Genomic DNA, 15,505 nt, shown 5'->3' on the forward strand with positions numbered 1-15,505 from the left:
ACTATCAATCTGCAACTTTTACATTTCTTCCACCACTTACTGATACATCTTTGTTAGCAATATCGAATAAAATAGCAGCGTACTGTTTTGCCTTATTTAACCACGTTATTTTCTTTAATAGCATTAACTTCGGTTTTCTTTTGAAATACCTTGTCAATTGCGTTACTTATAGTTGACCTATGTGAATACGTATGACAGCTACAAAAGATAGGGCTTCCTTTCTATGATTATATATAGTGCGCACAAGACCCAAAAGGGTATTTCGGAACACTATAGAACCGTTACTACTGTGTACATGCAGTTTTAATAATATAGAATACAAAAAATGTTTATATATCCTGCAAAGTACAGAACAACAAACAAGAAGAGCAAACACAAGCAGGTGCCACCTTTCTTATTAAGATGGCTGGTAGGAATGAGCAGATGGGATAACGCACCAAGTCACAGTGTGGCAGCCTCAAAGCAATACGGTGGAGAACTCTGGCCGCAGTATTCATCACAGCAGAGGGAGTTGGCTAGAGTCCTACAGTTGTTAGGTTAACATACTGTGATCTTGTGCATACTCGTGCTTTGGGATCAGGCCGCTCTGTAAGCTAGCACCCCATCTCTCACAGCTGCTGATCAACAATGTGTAAGCGGCAGTGGCAAGTCCACGTTGCTCGCCCCTGCTCCTTCCCCAATCTTTTGTACGGGTCCTCTCCGTCACCCAATCTGTTACTTGCTCTGCTCTCCAACTGGCGTACCAGGAGACCACTGTGGTTTCCTTTCCTGGCCTCCCCTTCTAGGTCGGTTCTCTGTCAGGCATGCCCACAGGCTTCACCGGTCGAGCTTTTGACTGCTTATGGCTAAAACAGCTGTTGGAGGCCACCTGATCTTTCTAACTGAATTAATATGTCATAACATTTTTTTTTTAGAGAACGGAAGCTATTGTTTTTTGTCAATTTAAAAATATTCTTTTAGCATGGTTAGTTCTAGGATGGAGGGTTTTTAGTAACTCGGGTAAATGGCGCTCTGCTAGTATATGCAAGTGTAAGTAAGCACAGAGGTGTATGGTTCAGCTAGGTAAGGGGATAAGCCCCATAACCCATCAATTTAGTGTTGGAAAAACCCACACAGTTACAAATTTCAACAAAAACCTAGGCACACATGAAGGTAATTATACAGTGTGTATGTGTTCACACAATCTTAATAAATTAGAAACGATGGTCCATGTCCTTGTAGAGTGTTGCTTTGTCTTTTATTCAATTTTCATTGCGGCAAAACAGGAACCAGCCAACACGTGTTTCGTCGCATGTGGAAATTCTGCGACTTCCTCAGGGCTGTATGGTGGAGAAGGAGACTTGAAGGTCTTTCAGCCGGTAATAATTCCACGTGGCTGGCCAAAAAGAAATTCTGGAGTGTTGAACTGTGTCGTCAAAAACACCTAAGTAGGAATGACAAATTGCGGGAAATATTACCCTCTCTCTCAGCTGGTGATAATTCCAACCCTGCTGGCGTAGGGGCAGTACTGGAGTGGTGGACTATGTCATCAGAAAACAACCATAATGACGGTGATCCCAGCGTTGGGTTTGCCGTGAGTGTCTTCTGGGTAATAGTACGTTTGTGTTCAAGAAGGAGATCGGTATCGTGTGTGCTCGGGCTCCTCGCGGCAGTTCACTGTGTTCCGGGTGTGTCAATTTAACAATGTTCTTGTAGCATGATAGTTGATTCTCCCTGCTTTGGAATCCATCGGAATCCTCCACTTAACACTTTGGACACTTGCCAGCCTGGAAGTCGTAAAAAAGTGGTCCCTTTTTAATGCTACTGGACTATTATTATGTGTATAAAATCTAGAGATGCCTGCTATACATTTATTTCGTGTAGTTCAGGCACGCTCTCACGAAATCAGCACCGGCTACTCCTTTTTGGTGCTTTCACCTCCAGTATGGGGATCTGTATTGTGAGCGTTTTGGGTATGCCTCAGAATTTGGTGCAGAGTGAGTTGCTAGTCTTTCTTCATACACCTCGGGCATGTATATGTACATTTTTAGAATGGTAAAAATACCAATGTGTGTATTTTGATGCATTCTCCATTTTGGGGTGTTTGGAATTGTGTGTGTCTATGTGGCTATGCTCATGCAGGGAGAAAGTCTGAATCTGTAACATACATACACCCTCCCTGCACCCATCTATTTTCTTTACCTTTGATACACGTATACGAGAAGATAATTGGTAGGTGTGTGTGAGAGGATTAATTTGATTGTCACATACAGATTTGTCTCCTCGTCACACAGCCATACTCTGAAATAGTCCCAGTGTCTGAGAGGATTCAGAAATATATTGAAGGATGGCTCGGCCCACAGTCCTTGCCAGCTCCCTGCTCCTCCCCTGGTTATAAAATAGGTAGTGTATGCAAAGCCTTGCAAGTACATCCCCGTTAGGGCACTCCAAATTCACAATGAGATTTTGTTTTTCTTGTACCAAAAAGTTTTTTTTTTGATTTATACGTTTGATATTGAAGTCATATCAATGTAATATTCATTCCATTATGTAGACACATGAACTATCCTCCAATGCATTTCGGGCCGGAGGCCCTTTGTCAAGGAGCGCTGTGGAGGGAGACAGAGAACGCTGCGGTGAGACGTTTAAAAGATGGATGAAAGAATAACGGGACTTTTAAGCGTGTCTAAGTGAGGGTTAAACAAATAATCAATCGACGTGACTAAAGGGTGTGTACATCGGGAAGTGAGGGGAACAGTTAACCGCAAGGGAGTGAAATGAACCGGAGAGTTAAACTAGGTTACTTACTTAGTTCTTACGCGTTGCAAAGTTCAAACGGCTGTGAAGTCTGTGTGAATGGCGTTCATGCCGGTAGGCTTATGAACCCACGTGATTGGGACAGGGCGGGTGTGTTCACGAAGTGATGAACATAAAAAACGGTGCTTACGCTTAAAGCCCAGTGTGGGGGTCATCTTGGAAAGGTGATAAGTGGGGGATCAAGGAGCAATGTACACAATGCTATACAATATATATTAAAGGTAACAGCTATATTCAATGCGGTCATTGAGACCGAACGGCTTCTGGGTTTGTAACAAGTAAATCCACTCAAGTTCACGCTTTAACAGTTGTTTGTTGTTGTCAACTCCTTCTCTCTTAATCACAGTTTCAAGGACAATGAATTTGAGTTGTGCGATGGTGTGGCGTGATTCTGCGAAGTGCATAGCAATGTTCGATTTTTCCTGTTTTAATCGTATGTTCGATTTGTGTTCATTTAATCGAGTTTTTATTTTGCGTTCCGTTTTCCCTACATAGAGTTTCCCGCAGCATTGTGTACATTGCTCCTTGATCCCCCACTTATCACCTTTCCAAGATGACCCCCACACTGGGCTTTAAGCGTAAGCACCGTTTTTTATGTTCATCACTTCGTGAACACACCCGCCCTGTCCCAATCACGTGGGTTCATAAGCCTACCGGCATGAACGCCATTCACACAGACTTCACAGCCGTTTGAACTTTGCAACGCGTTAGAACTAAGTAAGTAACCTAGTTTAACTCTCCGGTTCATTTCACTCCCTTGCGGTTAACTGTTCCCCTCACTTCCCGATGTACACACCCTTTAGTCATGTCGATTGATTATTTGTTTAACCCTCACTTAGACACGCTTAAAAGTCCCGTTATTCTTTCATCCATCTTTTAAACGTCTCACCGCAGCGTTCTCTGTCTCCCTCCACAGCGCTCCTTGACAAAGGGCCTCCGGCCCGAAATGCATTGGAGGATAGTTCATGTGTCTACATAATGGAATGAATATTACATTGATATGACTTCAATATCAAACGTATAAATCAAAATAAAAACTTTTTGGTACAAGAAAAACAATTCTCATTGTGAATTTGGAGTGCCCTAACGGTGATGTACTTGCAAGGCTTTGCATACACTACCTATTTTATGTTTCTAAGTGTCTGACGGAAGACACTACCCGTGGGAGCACCCGCAAACTTCGACAAACTACTGATTAATCAGCTGTGCACCACCGATTTCCTTTTTTCGTGTCAAGACATTATTCCTCCCCTGGTTATGCCACTGCTCTGCCCCTGATCTCCGGTGTCGTCCTCCTTTACCTCTTCCTATAAGGTTTGTCCCACAGGACTATTCTTTTTGTGCCTCTGTTACCCCTGCCCGTCTTATCTCTCCTCTGTATTCTTAATGTCTCCTCTTTCTCTAATCCTTCCTGCCTTTATTTCTGTTTTCTCGCCCCTGTGTCTTTAACTTCTCCCATCTGTACCTTGAATCACTCTCATCTCATCTCATCGTTTTGAGACTTTCTCCCTAACCCTCCTGTGCCTCGTGTGAATTCTCTGTGCCTTTGCATACTCCTGCCTCTGTAAGTCTGCCTCACCTTTGTGCCTCTTTTTTTTGTTTTATTTTTTTTGTTGCAGGAACTTATTTCTCTCTTTCTTCCCCTAGCATGTTTGTCTCTGATCTCTCGTGTCTTTGCCGTTCTGTCCCCATTTTCCTCCTTTCCCCTGTAATTCCTCCATCCCTCCTCAGCCACAAGAGTTTTAGAAAAGGGGGAGTTGCATGAGTATGTCCTCCCAATTAATAGCACCAGATCCCAGCCCCCCCTCTTTTTTGCTGGAAAGGTAGAACCGAGTTAATATAAAAGCTCAAGATGCTGCCCAGACCATTAATCTACTCCCTCCTCCCAGCAACCAAGGGAGATGATTGGAAATTTGAGAAGGATTGGAGTTTTCATTCTTTACTCCCCTTTCCTGCTCCAGATCTTTAAAGCTATAGAGTAGAGTGCTGCACATCCACCCCCACCCTCCACAAGCATGTCAGCTCCCTCCTTGTTGCTAGTGTCCATGCACCAAAGACCCCAGAATCCAGCAGAGATGCTCGTGGAATGGTTACACATGTGAGCAACAAACCATCTGAAATGCTTGCACTTGACCCCCCTTACTGCCCCTTTCCTGCCACATGTTCGGGATTAGCAGCATGGAGTGGATTTCATTCAATTTTGTTAGCAGCATGGAGTGGATTTAATTAAATTCTGTTGTGACCCAATTCTTGAAATATCGGACACAACAGACTGTATGTATATAGGACAGTTTAAGATCCTATGTGTGCAGTGTAGTATCATAAGCCATTCTGTGATTTAAGTATATGACGTGCAGTGTTGTGTCTATGCCCCAGTCTCAGTAGTCATTGTATTTTGTGATCAGCTTTTGTAATGTTGAAGTATTCTAATTGTTGCTGCATCTTATAATTAAAAATCCCGAAATCTAATTGAATATTTGAATCTACTGATGATTTTCTCACATTGTCCTAACATTGCTAAGCTTTCTTGTTTTTCTTCCTCCTTTTATGTTCTTGTGTGAGCGCTTTTGTTCAGTGATATTTTTTACATATTGAGGTTTTAGTGTTTTTATGTTTGTCTTCAATTTATTTTGCATGCATAACGTGGCTTTGCCTGGATGTGCTTTGGTAAGTCGTGAATTTAAATAGGTATATGTTTGTAGGAGAAACAGAAAGATGAGCACACTTTTCTCCTACTTCATATGGTTATTTTTTAGTGTAGTATGTTAATTGGTAGTATTTCAAATGAGTACCTCATAGCTACTTTGTATAAGTATATTTTATATTTGACAGGTTATGATTTATGGGACATTAACAAAATTTAAGTTGCAACAAAAAACATCTTTTTTTTATTTTTTATCTTCAGTTTAAAAAATCAGTTCTGTTTAAATCGGTGGAAATAATGTCTTAGACTCCAAGGCAGGGAGCAAATTGGATTTTTCTGTATTTTTCAGCACACAGGTTCTGAAGGCTTCCAGCCCACTGGATGACTAGCTTTGCTGTGCAGGCCACCATGAATACTAAAAAGCAGGTGCAAACTCCATTGAGCCATGTGGGCGCAGAGACCTGGCCCTTCTCTTTTCCGAACAGGCCGGCATCTCTCACCTCCGCTCTTTAGAGACAAATAGCACATTATTTGCATAGGTCTACAGGGTTCTTGCTGAGAAAATTAGAAGATTAACCTTTTCTTTTGCAAATAAGGGTAGAAATTCAAAGGTATGCGCTGGGGTCGGTGTACAGGAGCTAGCAATGCAGTTAATGAAGCTGTTTATCCCTTGCCTGCATTGCACCTTACCTTGAATAGTTCATGCACCAAATCAGGGCTAGCATAGCGTAAGGAAATGTGCTGGAGTACTGTTTGCATTCCTCTATAAATGAGGAAGGGCCACAGCCCTGAGTCTGCCATACATGTAACACAAATATAGCATACAGACAGGTGAATGTGCTCAAATCTATTAGCAATCATGCATTCCATTTTGCACATGTAAACATTCTTATTGTTGATTAGTACATGTGCAAAATGCACGTTTTAATGGCGATGCAGATTTTCTTTTTGATTTTGAACTATTCAAGGCACAGTGAACCTGGCAAAAAACATGTCTCGCAGTAATGGGACCGGCTCATACCACTTCTGTCCTATGGAGCACTGACAATGCACAACACTGATCAGAGGGTTTTATGAGATAAATAACAATACTTGTGCTGCCTCGTCTGACCCCCTTCACGTCAACTTTCTATATCCTAGTGTTTGAACTCTTGAACATGGTAAAGAGTGATGTTCGGAAGTTCTGTTGTTCTTGCAAGTCAAAATTTGATTTATATTGTTTTTGTATTTTAGTTTTTTCCTTTCACCATGAGCAAAAGGCCTTATGGTTTCAAAAGTGGAATTAAATGCACAAAGGTTACGTCAAAAACGTACACCCATGACTACTCTGTGATGCTTGGGTGATCTTCATTACAGAGATGGAATGCATCTCCTCACCTCAAGTAGATGGGAAATTAATGGCTAGAGCAATTTCGACCCAAGGAGCAAATGCTAGTAAAGTTCACTCTCAGGACTGCGTCTTCTAGACTCTGATACTTCTCTTGAATAAAAACAAAACAAATAACACGATAGAAAACAAAAATTAGAAAGAGGAGAAGGAGCATGAGGGTACATCAATTCTAGCTTTTCAGCTTTTTGATAAACTGCTCTGGTATGGGGCCCTGCTTCTGGCTTTTCAATCAACCAAGCCGGATTTGTAGAGCGTGGCTAATCACTCGGGAGGGTTTCCAGGCTCTGAGAGCACTGTTGCAGCGGAAGGTTCAGTTGAACAGCCAGGTTTTGAGTCCTCTCCTGAATTCCAGCAGAGAGGATGAGGTCCAGAGGTGATGTTGGAGGTCGTTCCAGGACTTTACTGCGAGGTAGGAGAAGGAGCGCCCTCCACTGTTGCGGATGCAGAGGGAGGTGGAGTGCCTGGAGCAAAGGTGTAAGTTCAGGTGGTGGTTGATGCTTGCTGGTCTTGGTTATGTAGGACTTTGAAGGTACAGATCAGCATCTTAAACTGACATCTCTTTTGAATGGGGAGCCAGTGGAGCTTCTTGAGGTCTAGGATGAGTCTGGCCGCTGAATTCTGTATGGTCTGCAGTCTCTTCAGGAGGTGTGAGGTGATTCCTACGTAGAGTGTGTTGATGTAGTCCATCCGGCTGTTGATGAGGGCTTGGGTGACTGTCCTTCTGGTGTCGATTGGGAGCAGCTTGAAGATCTTACGGAACATGGGAACGGTGAGGAAATAGGCAGATGAGACTGGGTTGAGCTTACTGTCCAGGATGATGACAAGGTTGCGAGTTTGGTCGGTTGGACTGTGTGAAGGTCCTAGTTCGGGGGGCCTCAAGGCGTTCCATGGTGAGGTGTTGTTCCCGAAGATCAGCACTTCCGTCTTGTCTGTGTTGAGCTTAAGGCATTTCTCTTTCATTCCATTTGGCAATGCTCATCGTCTGTGGAAGTTGATCAGTGTTGCGGAGGGTTCTTCCGATAGCGAGAGGATGAGCTAGGTGTCGAAAGCATAGCATATGATGCTTAGTCGGTGAGTTCTGACATTTGCCAAGGGAGTCATATAGGTGTTGAACAGAGTAGGGCAGCGGGAAGAGCCTTGAGGGATGGCGCAGATAGTGTTCTTGGGTTCTAAGGTGAAGGGAGGTAGGTGGAATCTCTGTGTTCTTCCGAAGAGGACGGACGCGATCCTTTTGAGGGCGTCTCCTTGGATTCCGTTGTTGGTGAAGCCCTTGATCAGGGTTTGGTGTGATACTGTGTTGAACACTACTGATAGGTCGAGGATGATCAGGGCTGCCAATTTTCCCTGCTCAATGAGTGTTCTGACGTCTGTGGCTGCGATCAGGGTAATTTTGGTGCTGTGGTTAGTGCGGATTCCAGATTGAGAAGTTTCCAAACGATTGTTCCTCTCCCGGTGTTCTTTGAACTGGTGGTTGATGGCCTTTTCGAGGTCTTTGTCAGGAAAGGGCAGCAGGGAGATGGAGCAGTAGTTATTGAGTTCATTTGGGTCAGCGGATGGTTTCTTGAGTAGTGGCTTGACTTCTGCTTGTTTCCATTCTTCGAGGAAGGAGGCCATGGTGATGGATGCATTGAGCTCGCTGCTGATTTCATGATGGCAGTGGTGTCTTGTTTAATGAGCTGGTCCCAGGTGGTGAGCAAGTGGTCATGTTTTTCATTCGTGGGGGTGAGAAGGCTGAGGCTGTGGGTGGTTGGTGTTCAAAGTTTCTGTAGATGGAGATCTTCTCAAGGACGAAATCTGTCAAGGTGTCGCAGAGTTCCTGGGAAGGTGTAATAATATTTCCAGTGGCTGAGGAGTATGAGAACTTTGTGACTATGTTGAAGAGTTCTTTGCTGTGTTTGGAGCTTGCTTTGATGCAGTCGGCAGGAGTTGGTGGCATTAGGTAAGTGATGTATTGCTTTTGACAAGGAGAGGAGCATGCAATGACAGCTGGTGTTGGAGCCTTGGAGAGGGGTGTATGGATCCACAGAGTCTGTATACCAAGGATGCATTTTATACCTAATGTTTTGACATCTCGCTTCCTCTGAATGTCAGAGGTAGAGCTGGCACCCAGTTGTCAGGTGGTGGCCTGTAAGATGGGTATGCTAACATTCTTAGCCAGGCACGGCATAGTTTAGCTGCAGGCCCGTGGTGCCTACTAGTCTCAATTTGAAGTTTCCCCCCTAGTGAGCCACAACTATGAGAGTTGCTTGGACATGCTGTGGTATGGTGCATTCTGTGAAAGTTGCTGAAGTCTGAAGACCATTGGAGTTACAGATCTTTTGCTGAGGGGAATCCGACAAGGTTCAGTCAATCAATCAGACATTTGTAAAGCACGCCACTCACCCGTGAGGGTCTCAAGGCGCTGGAGGGAGAGGGAAAGACGCAGCTACTGATCGAACAGCCAGGTTTCTGAGGAGTCTCCTGAAGGTCAGCTGGTCCTGGGTCTGCCGCAGGTGAATGGGAAGGGTGTTCCATTTCTTGGCGGCGAGGTGGGAGAATGATCTGCTGCCTGTGGTCGTTCGCAAAAACTACAGTTGATGGACAGAATGCAGAACAATGTCATACATTCACCCCAGTACAGAGATCTGGGCCTAAATCCATCGTTTTTTTGCTCACCACACCACCCCAATTCAGACATGGCCATATGCAAATCAGCCTTGACCCTGTGCCTCATGGGAACAGTCCAGCCCGAACTGCCAAGTCATGTCTTCCTTGGACCGGAATCAAGCATCCTAGGACCGGTTTCTGGCTATCAGCCGTCTTCAGCCAGGATAGCTTGACTCCAGTGGTGTGGAGAACGTAGGACGGTGGCGAGGGCGAGGTCACTGGAGCGGAGCTGGCGGTTTGGGGCATAGAAGGAGTCGTTCGTTGAGATATGCTGGTCTGGCGTTGTGGAGAGCATTGTGAGCGTGGGTGAGGAGTTTGAAGCTGATCCTCTTGTTGACCAGGAGCCAGTGCAGGTCTCTCAGGTGGGCTGTGGTGAGGGAGTCAGAGGATGAGGCGTGCGGAGGCGTTCTGTATTCGTTGGAGTCGTTTCTGGAGTTTTAGAGCATAGAGGGTGTTGCAGTAGTCCAGTCTGCTACTGACGAGGGCTTGGGTCACCGTCTTTCTGGTTTCGGGGGGATCCATCTGTAGATTTTGCGGAGCATGCGGAGGGTGTTGAAGCATGAGGAGGAAACAGCGTTGACTTGCTGGGTCATATAGAGCGTTGAGTCAAGGATGAACCCCAGGTTGCGTGCGTGGTTGGTGGGTGTCGGGCAGCTCCCAGCGTGTTCGGCCACCAGGAGTCGTCCCACGCGCAGGGGTTGGAGCCGAGAGGAGGACCTCCGTTTTGTCAGAGTTCAGTTTCAGACGGCTGGTCTTTATCCACTCTGCGACGGCCTTCATTCCCTCATGCAGGTTGGATTTGGCGTAGGTTGGGTCCTTGGTGAGGGAGAGGATCAGCTGGGTGTCGTCGGCGTATGAGATGATGTTGAGGTGGTGCGCGCGGACGCCGTCGGCGAGCGGTGCCATGTTGATGTTGAAAAGGGTCAGGCTGAGAGATGATCCTTGGGGTACGCCGCTGGTGATCATGAAGGCTTCGGATTGGAAGGGGGGGAGGCGGACTTTCTGGGTTCTGCCGGTGAGGAAGGAGGTGAAAGTCAAAGTAATCTGCTGAGGATTTAGCGTGTGTTGAAGTATGAACCAAAGCTTTCAAGCATTTTTGTTTGACTGCATTTTACCACATTCACCCCAGTATGTTATCCACGGAGAACAACCTGCAGTAACTATAAGAACAAGTAGGTCAGACACAGAAGAAGTTCTCCCTGCTGGAATGCAGAGAATGTAGTTAGAATCAAACTTTTAAGACCATGAATCTGCATTGCAGCACCATTTAAAAACTGATTGCCCAGCATTTCTCGAACAACAGGTAGAACTCTTGGAGAATAGAGTGTAGACTTCCAAACTTCAGGACTTGGATTTCTTTCGGTCTGTAAATGAATGCATATTGGGACCTAAATGCTCAATTTCCTGTAAACGCAGGGATTCCCAAGTAGGGCCCTGGAGCAGGAACTTTAGAGGAGTAAAGGGCCAGATAAAGCTAGGTAGCCTGCCTAAAGTAGAGGTGTTTTTGTGTGCAGTTGCCAAGAAAGTGTTGTTGTTTAGACACTGCAAGTTGTTGTTCTTTCCTGACCTGAGACACGCAGCACAGGAGAGAAAAAAAGATAAATGTATGCGCAGGGTAATTTAAATGTCCTAGACGCTACCAACCGTTATTATTGTTGATAAGAAACCTAGGATACAAAATTTGGAATTTGGAAGGGTATTTATAAAGCGCAGCGTTCGCTCCGGAAGGAGCATCATGGCGCTGTAAAACCTTGAGACCAAATCACAAAGTGAAGGGAGGGGGGGAAGCTAGATGGCGGCTTTAGTCCAGTCGTCGGAGAGATTGAAAATCCAAGTTTTGAGGAGTTTCCTAAAAGGTTTCTCAAGAGTCTGAAGTCTGAGCTGTCTTGGCATGCTGTTCCAGGCTTTAATGGCCAGGATACTGAGGGTTTTGCCGCCTTTAGACTTCAGGTTGAACTTGGTGGAAAATGCAAACTTGAAGATTGTGGAGTTGGTACATTGATTAAAATATGTTTTAACTGATTCATTTTCAATTACATTGTTATCACTGTTTTCAGGTGTGATATGGTAAGTTTGTCCCACTCTGTATAGTGCATATCTGGGTCAATCACTTTTGCATCCTGTAAACTCGTGTGATTTTGTACATCAATACAAAAGGTTGACTGGTTACTTTTACTTGTGTTTGTTTTACAGCAACAGCTTGCACAACTTCAGAAAGAAAAATCTGAAATTCTAAAGAATTTGGCCTTGTATTACTTCACTTTTGTTGATGTTATGGAATTTAAGGTAACCTATTCCTATCCTTTTGTTCATTTTACGAGTATTCAAGTCGCAAACTGCAGTTAAAGTTACTCTGTTTATCTTCAACCCCTTTTGGGAACCCCACAAACCTTAAGTTGCTGTGTCTGGAGTGATATTCAACTTCCTCCTCTATGGTTTCGAGGGCGTGATCAGTAAAATGAAGTGTATTTACTTGTGCCTTGTGCCTTGAGCCTTGAGGTCCGTTGAGCCATCTTCAAGAATGGATAGACAGCCTTCCACCTCAGGAACCCACCCAACCACCTTATGGAGACTTTGACAAAGAAGCACAACATCTGACTCAATTCTGCAAAGCTTTAATTTGAGGGTCTCACGGGAGGTGTAAATGGTCTGTAGGTTTTGGGCAACATACGTAATCGTGCGGGGGCTGTGGACCCGGCCCATGGTAACATGTTGCTTGGCAGAGTCCAACAAATTTGTCATGTATTTATCGATCTTGGATTGTGCCCCTGCCAATGGGACTCTATCCTTACCCATCATTGTTGCAGTTAAGGGAGGGCGTCGTACCACTAGAGAGAAATTGAAGGAGGTGGTGCACACAATTTGTATCTTGGAAGGTGTAGGTGGTCAGGCACAACTCTGTGGAGGCATTAGATCTGTGCTCCTTGAAGGAAGAGGCAGACGTTTCGATACTCTGCCTGCTTGCCCAGATGTAAGGAGGCAGAACGAGCAGCCAAGGCACACATCAGTCAGCAATGTTGGGTCTCCGGCAGGGCTCTGGGCTGAGAACAGGGCTTCTCATGGGCCAGCTCCCTCCCCCCATCGCGACCATCGTCCTCAAGTTCAAAGGGATAGCTCGGATGCCTGCATGAGTGATCACCCTACCTGCTTGACTCCCAGTTCCTAGTCCTCAGGGAGGAAACACAAGCAGTTATTTGGGCCCCTAAGTACAAAGCAGCATTAATGTTGGCAGGCTGGTGGACTGACTTGGCAAAAGAGGTTCCCAGATGTGGGTGGCAGGTGTCTGCCGAGCATGTTGGAATAGCGCAGAGTGCCACAGGCACGGCGTCCAAGAGCTACCGCCAGGCCCAAAGAGCAAGAAGTCTGGGTATACAGTGTAGCAGGGATTCTGCTCGTACACAGAACTGTGCATAGAGACTTGGAACCTCAGTGAAATATGGTGTACCAAAACTCACCTTAGTAGCCAAAATCCCCTACCAGACTAGCAATCAGTGTCTCATTGGTTCTTCCATACCCCCAATGATTAGACAACCCAGAACATGGAACTTAGAATACCTCAGGCAATGTGGAACACATGAACACTCTTTCGTTATACTCTCATACCAGTCCAAAACGGGGAGTAAATGAAGACACGTGCAAGTTTGAAATATTTATTTCTAATGCCGTGTTCTCATGCCCAGTATCTTAGCTAATACAAGCAGACATATTATAAGCAACAAGATAATCAGCATAGTTACTATTCCATAAAATACAAAGGGAGAAAGCATGTTAAAATGCTAAATGGAAATAGGCTAGATTACACCTAGATCTCACCCTCCCTTGCTTGTAGGTTATTTTATATCTACAGAAGGTCTCTTGGTATTACAAGGGCAGCCCCATACCTCTGGCCCTAGTGGAAATGGATCACATCATTTTCTACACCAGCTCTCTGCATGCGAATGTTCTCCAAGTGTGTGAGCATGCCTGCGCAGTGCATTATTAAACGCGCCAAAATCAGAGGTGGCCACAACTGCATATATGTTATGTCTAGAATGTGCGCTGATCAGACCGAACAACAACCACTGTGTTGAAATAACCTTGAAGGCCTGGGCACTCACTGTTCAGACAAAGCTTACCAAGCAAGGCTGCTACTATAGGAAAACATATTATTCTCGTGTGAAGCAAAACAGTCTGCTAGACTCTAAACATTTATAATAATGTGTGCCGTGTGCAAAGGCAGCAGAAAGGAAAAATGGCGTTTAAACTTCTAATAAGCTCATGCTAACTTAACACAGTGTAAATGCAAGGCTCATCCCCATGAAACCCTCTCTTGATCCGAGCACTTATAAGACAAAGGGCAAATTTGGAAAGCAGAGGTCAAGAACAACCGTCAGAACCAAGTTCAAATTGCCACAGGGAAAAATCGGGAACAAAAAACTCCATAATTTGAATGTACTTCAAATCAAGTAGTTCTAGACATGGACATAGTGAAGGCAATAGGTCTGGGCAGAAAAAAATGAAGCTGAGAGAAAAAAAATATTAAAAATATCCGATGTCCAACTTGTGACCTCGGTCATGGAAGAGAGAGAAGCAATGACACATCTCAATCCAACAATGTATATGCAAAATACGTAGCAACAGCCTCCAATAGGAAGTCACTGTTGTCATCCGAAAACATGTCAGCCATCCAATTTAGCAAAGGGAAAGAACATACATGTTCTTCAATTACCGGAGCCTCTAGCACCATCAGATGGCAACTCGTGCTTCCTCAATGAAGCTGCGTGCCAAGAAATCTTGCGCTGCTGCGAAAACATTACAACGTCCCAGGACTCCATGCATCGCTGCAAAGGCCATAATCCCTCCGCCAGAACAAAGCAATTCATGAGCAACTAAGGGGCTCATAAGCTGATCATAACCCGCATTGGGAGACACCGTATTGCAGAGACCCAAATCCAGGGCCCAGTCGAAAACGCAACTCAGGCAATGAAAGACAGGCTAGAAGCATGGGAAAATCGAAACGATAATCCATAAGCCGCACTCAATGTAGCAAGAGGCAGCGCTCCATAATACTCAAGCATTCGGCTGCGGAGCAGCAGCGGTCGTGACAGATCTTCTCGCAATACAGGACGTGCATCCATTTTGAAATGAACAAAACAGCAGAAGTACGCCTGCAACCAGAGCCAGCATTAAGGGAAATCCACCAAACAGACTGGAAAAAATCCAATGAAAAAACACACCAAATATAGTTTGAAAAGAAGTCACAAGGCCACTGCTAACAACTTTAAAAAAGTGAGCCAGCCCTGTGGTGGAGGATGCATTAAAGATAGTGTGAATTAACTCACCGAAATGCAAGGGCAAATCAGTATTTAATAAAGCATGCACCTCCTTGTGGGTGTTCGCCACGTGAAGGACGAATGTTTCATGAGCAGATGTGAGGGCAACTTCCTTCTGGGACAATAGAGCTCTTATGCGACTCATCTTGTTGAACTCTGCTTTCAAAGTCGGAATCGTCGGCCAGATGGAAACATCAAACTTCCCATGCGGAGGAGGGAACATTACATTTTTACAGCAAACCACACGCTCACTGACGGTAACCACAATAGGAATTCCTGCTACCATCCCACAACAATCTTCATTATTTAAAAGTAAATAAATCCCGTTTGCTAGTAATGTGAATGTTGGTATGATAGGAGGTGCTGGTGTACCTTTCAAAATACAGGCTAAATTTGTCTCGTTCTGGTTACAAGAGCCATGCAACTGGATATTCCTACATATTAATGAGTGATCTGGTGTTGTAGTACAATCCTCACCATTCAAGTAAACCTCTTTTACCTCCCTAAGGCATCTATAGGTAAATGGTAGAGACCAAGCTTCATGGAGATAAGCGGTGCCCAGAGGTTCATATCTGCCAATTGCATAGTATTTCATTCAGGCTTCGAATTTGAAAAGGGGAAAAGGTAGAGTTATTAACCCGTGGATAAGCCACGTTGCCGAATTGGTCTCAGCCACTGAAAATGGTAACGGTTCTAACTTTTCAATGTGTAACATAG

At 44.8% G+C, this 15,505-nt stretch overlaps 1 protein-coding gene across 1 annotated transcript in view; it reads left to right on the forward strand.

Annotated features, from left to right (window-relative positions):
- NCKAP1 (NCK associated protein 1) overlaps nt 1-15,505 on the forward strand; it is a 577,107-nt gene that overhangs the window by 71,731 nt on the left and 489,871 nt on the right. Inside the window, exon 3 of the mRNA XM_078680487.1 lies at nt 11,670-11,762. Within this exon, the coding sequence (XP_078536613.1) occupies nt 11,670-11,762 (93 nt within the window). The remainder of the gene's footprint in view (nt 1-11,669; nt 11,763-15,505) is intronic.

The sequence above is a fragment of the Lissotriton helveticus genome, chromosome 3_1 (genome assembly GCF_964261635.1).
Source record: "Lissotriton helveticus chromosome 3_1, aLisHel1.1, whole genome shotgun sequence".
NCBI classification, from domain to species: domain Eukaryota; kingdom Metazoa; phylum Chordata; class Amphibia; order Caudata; family Salamandridae; genus Lissotriton; species Lissotriton helveticus.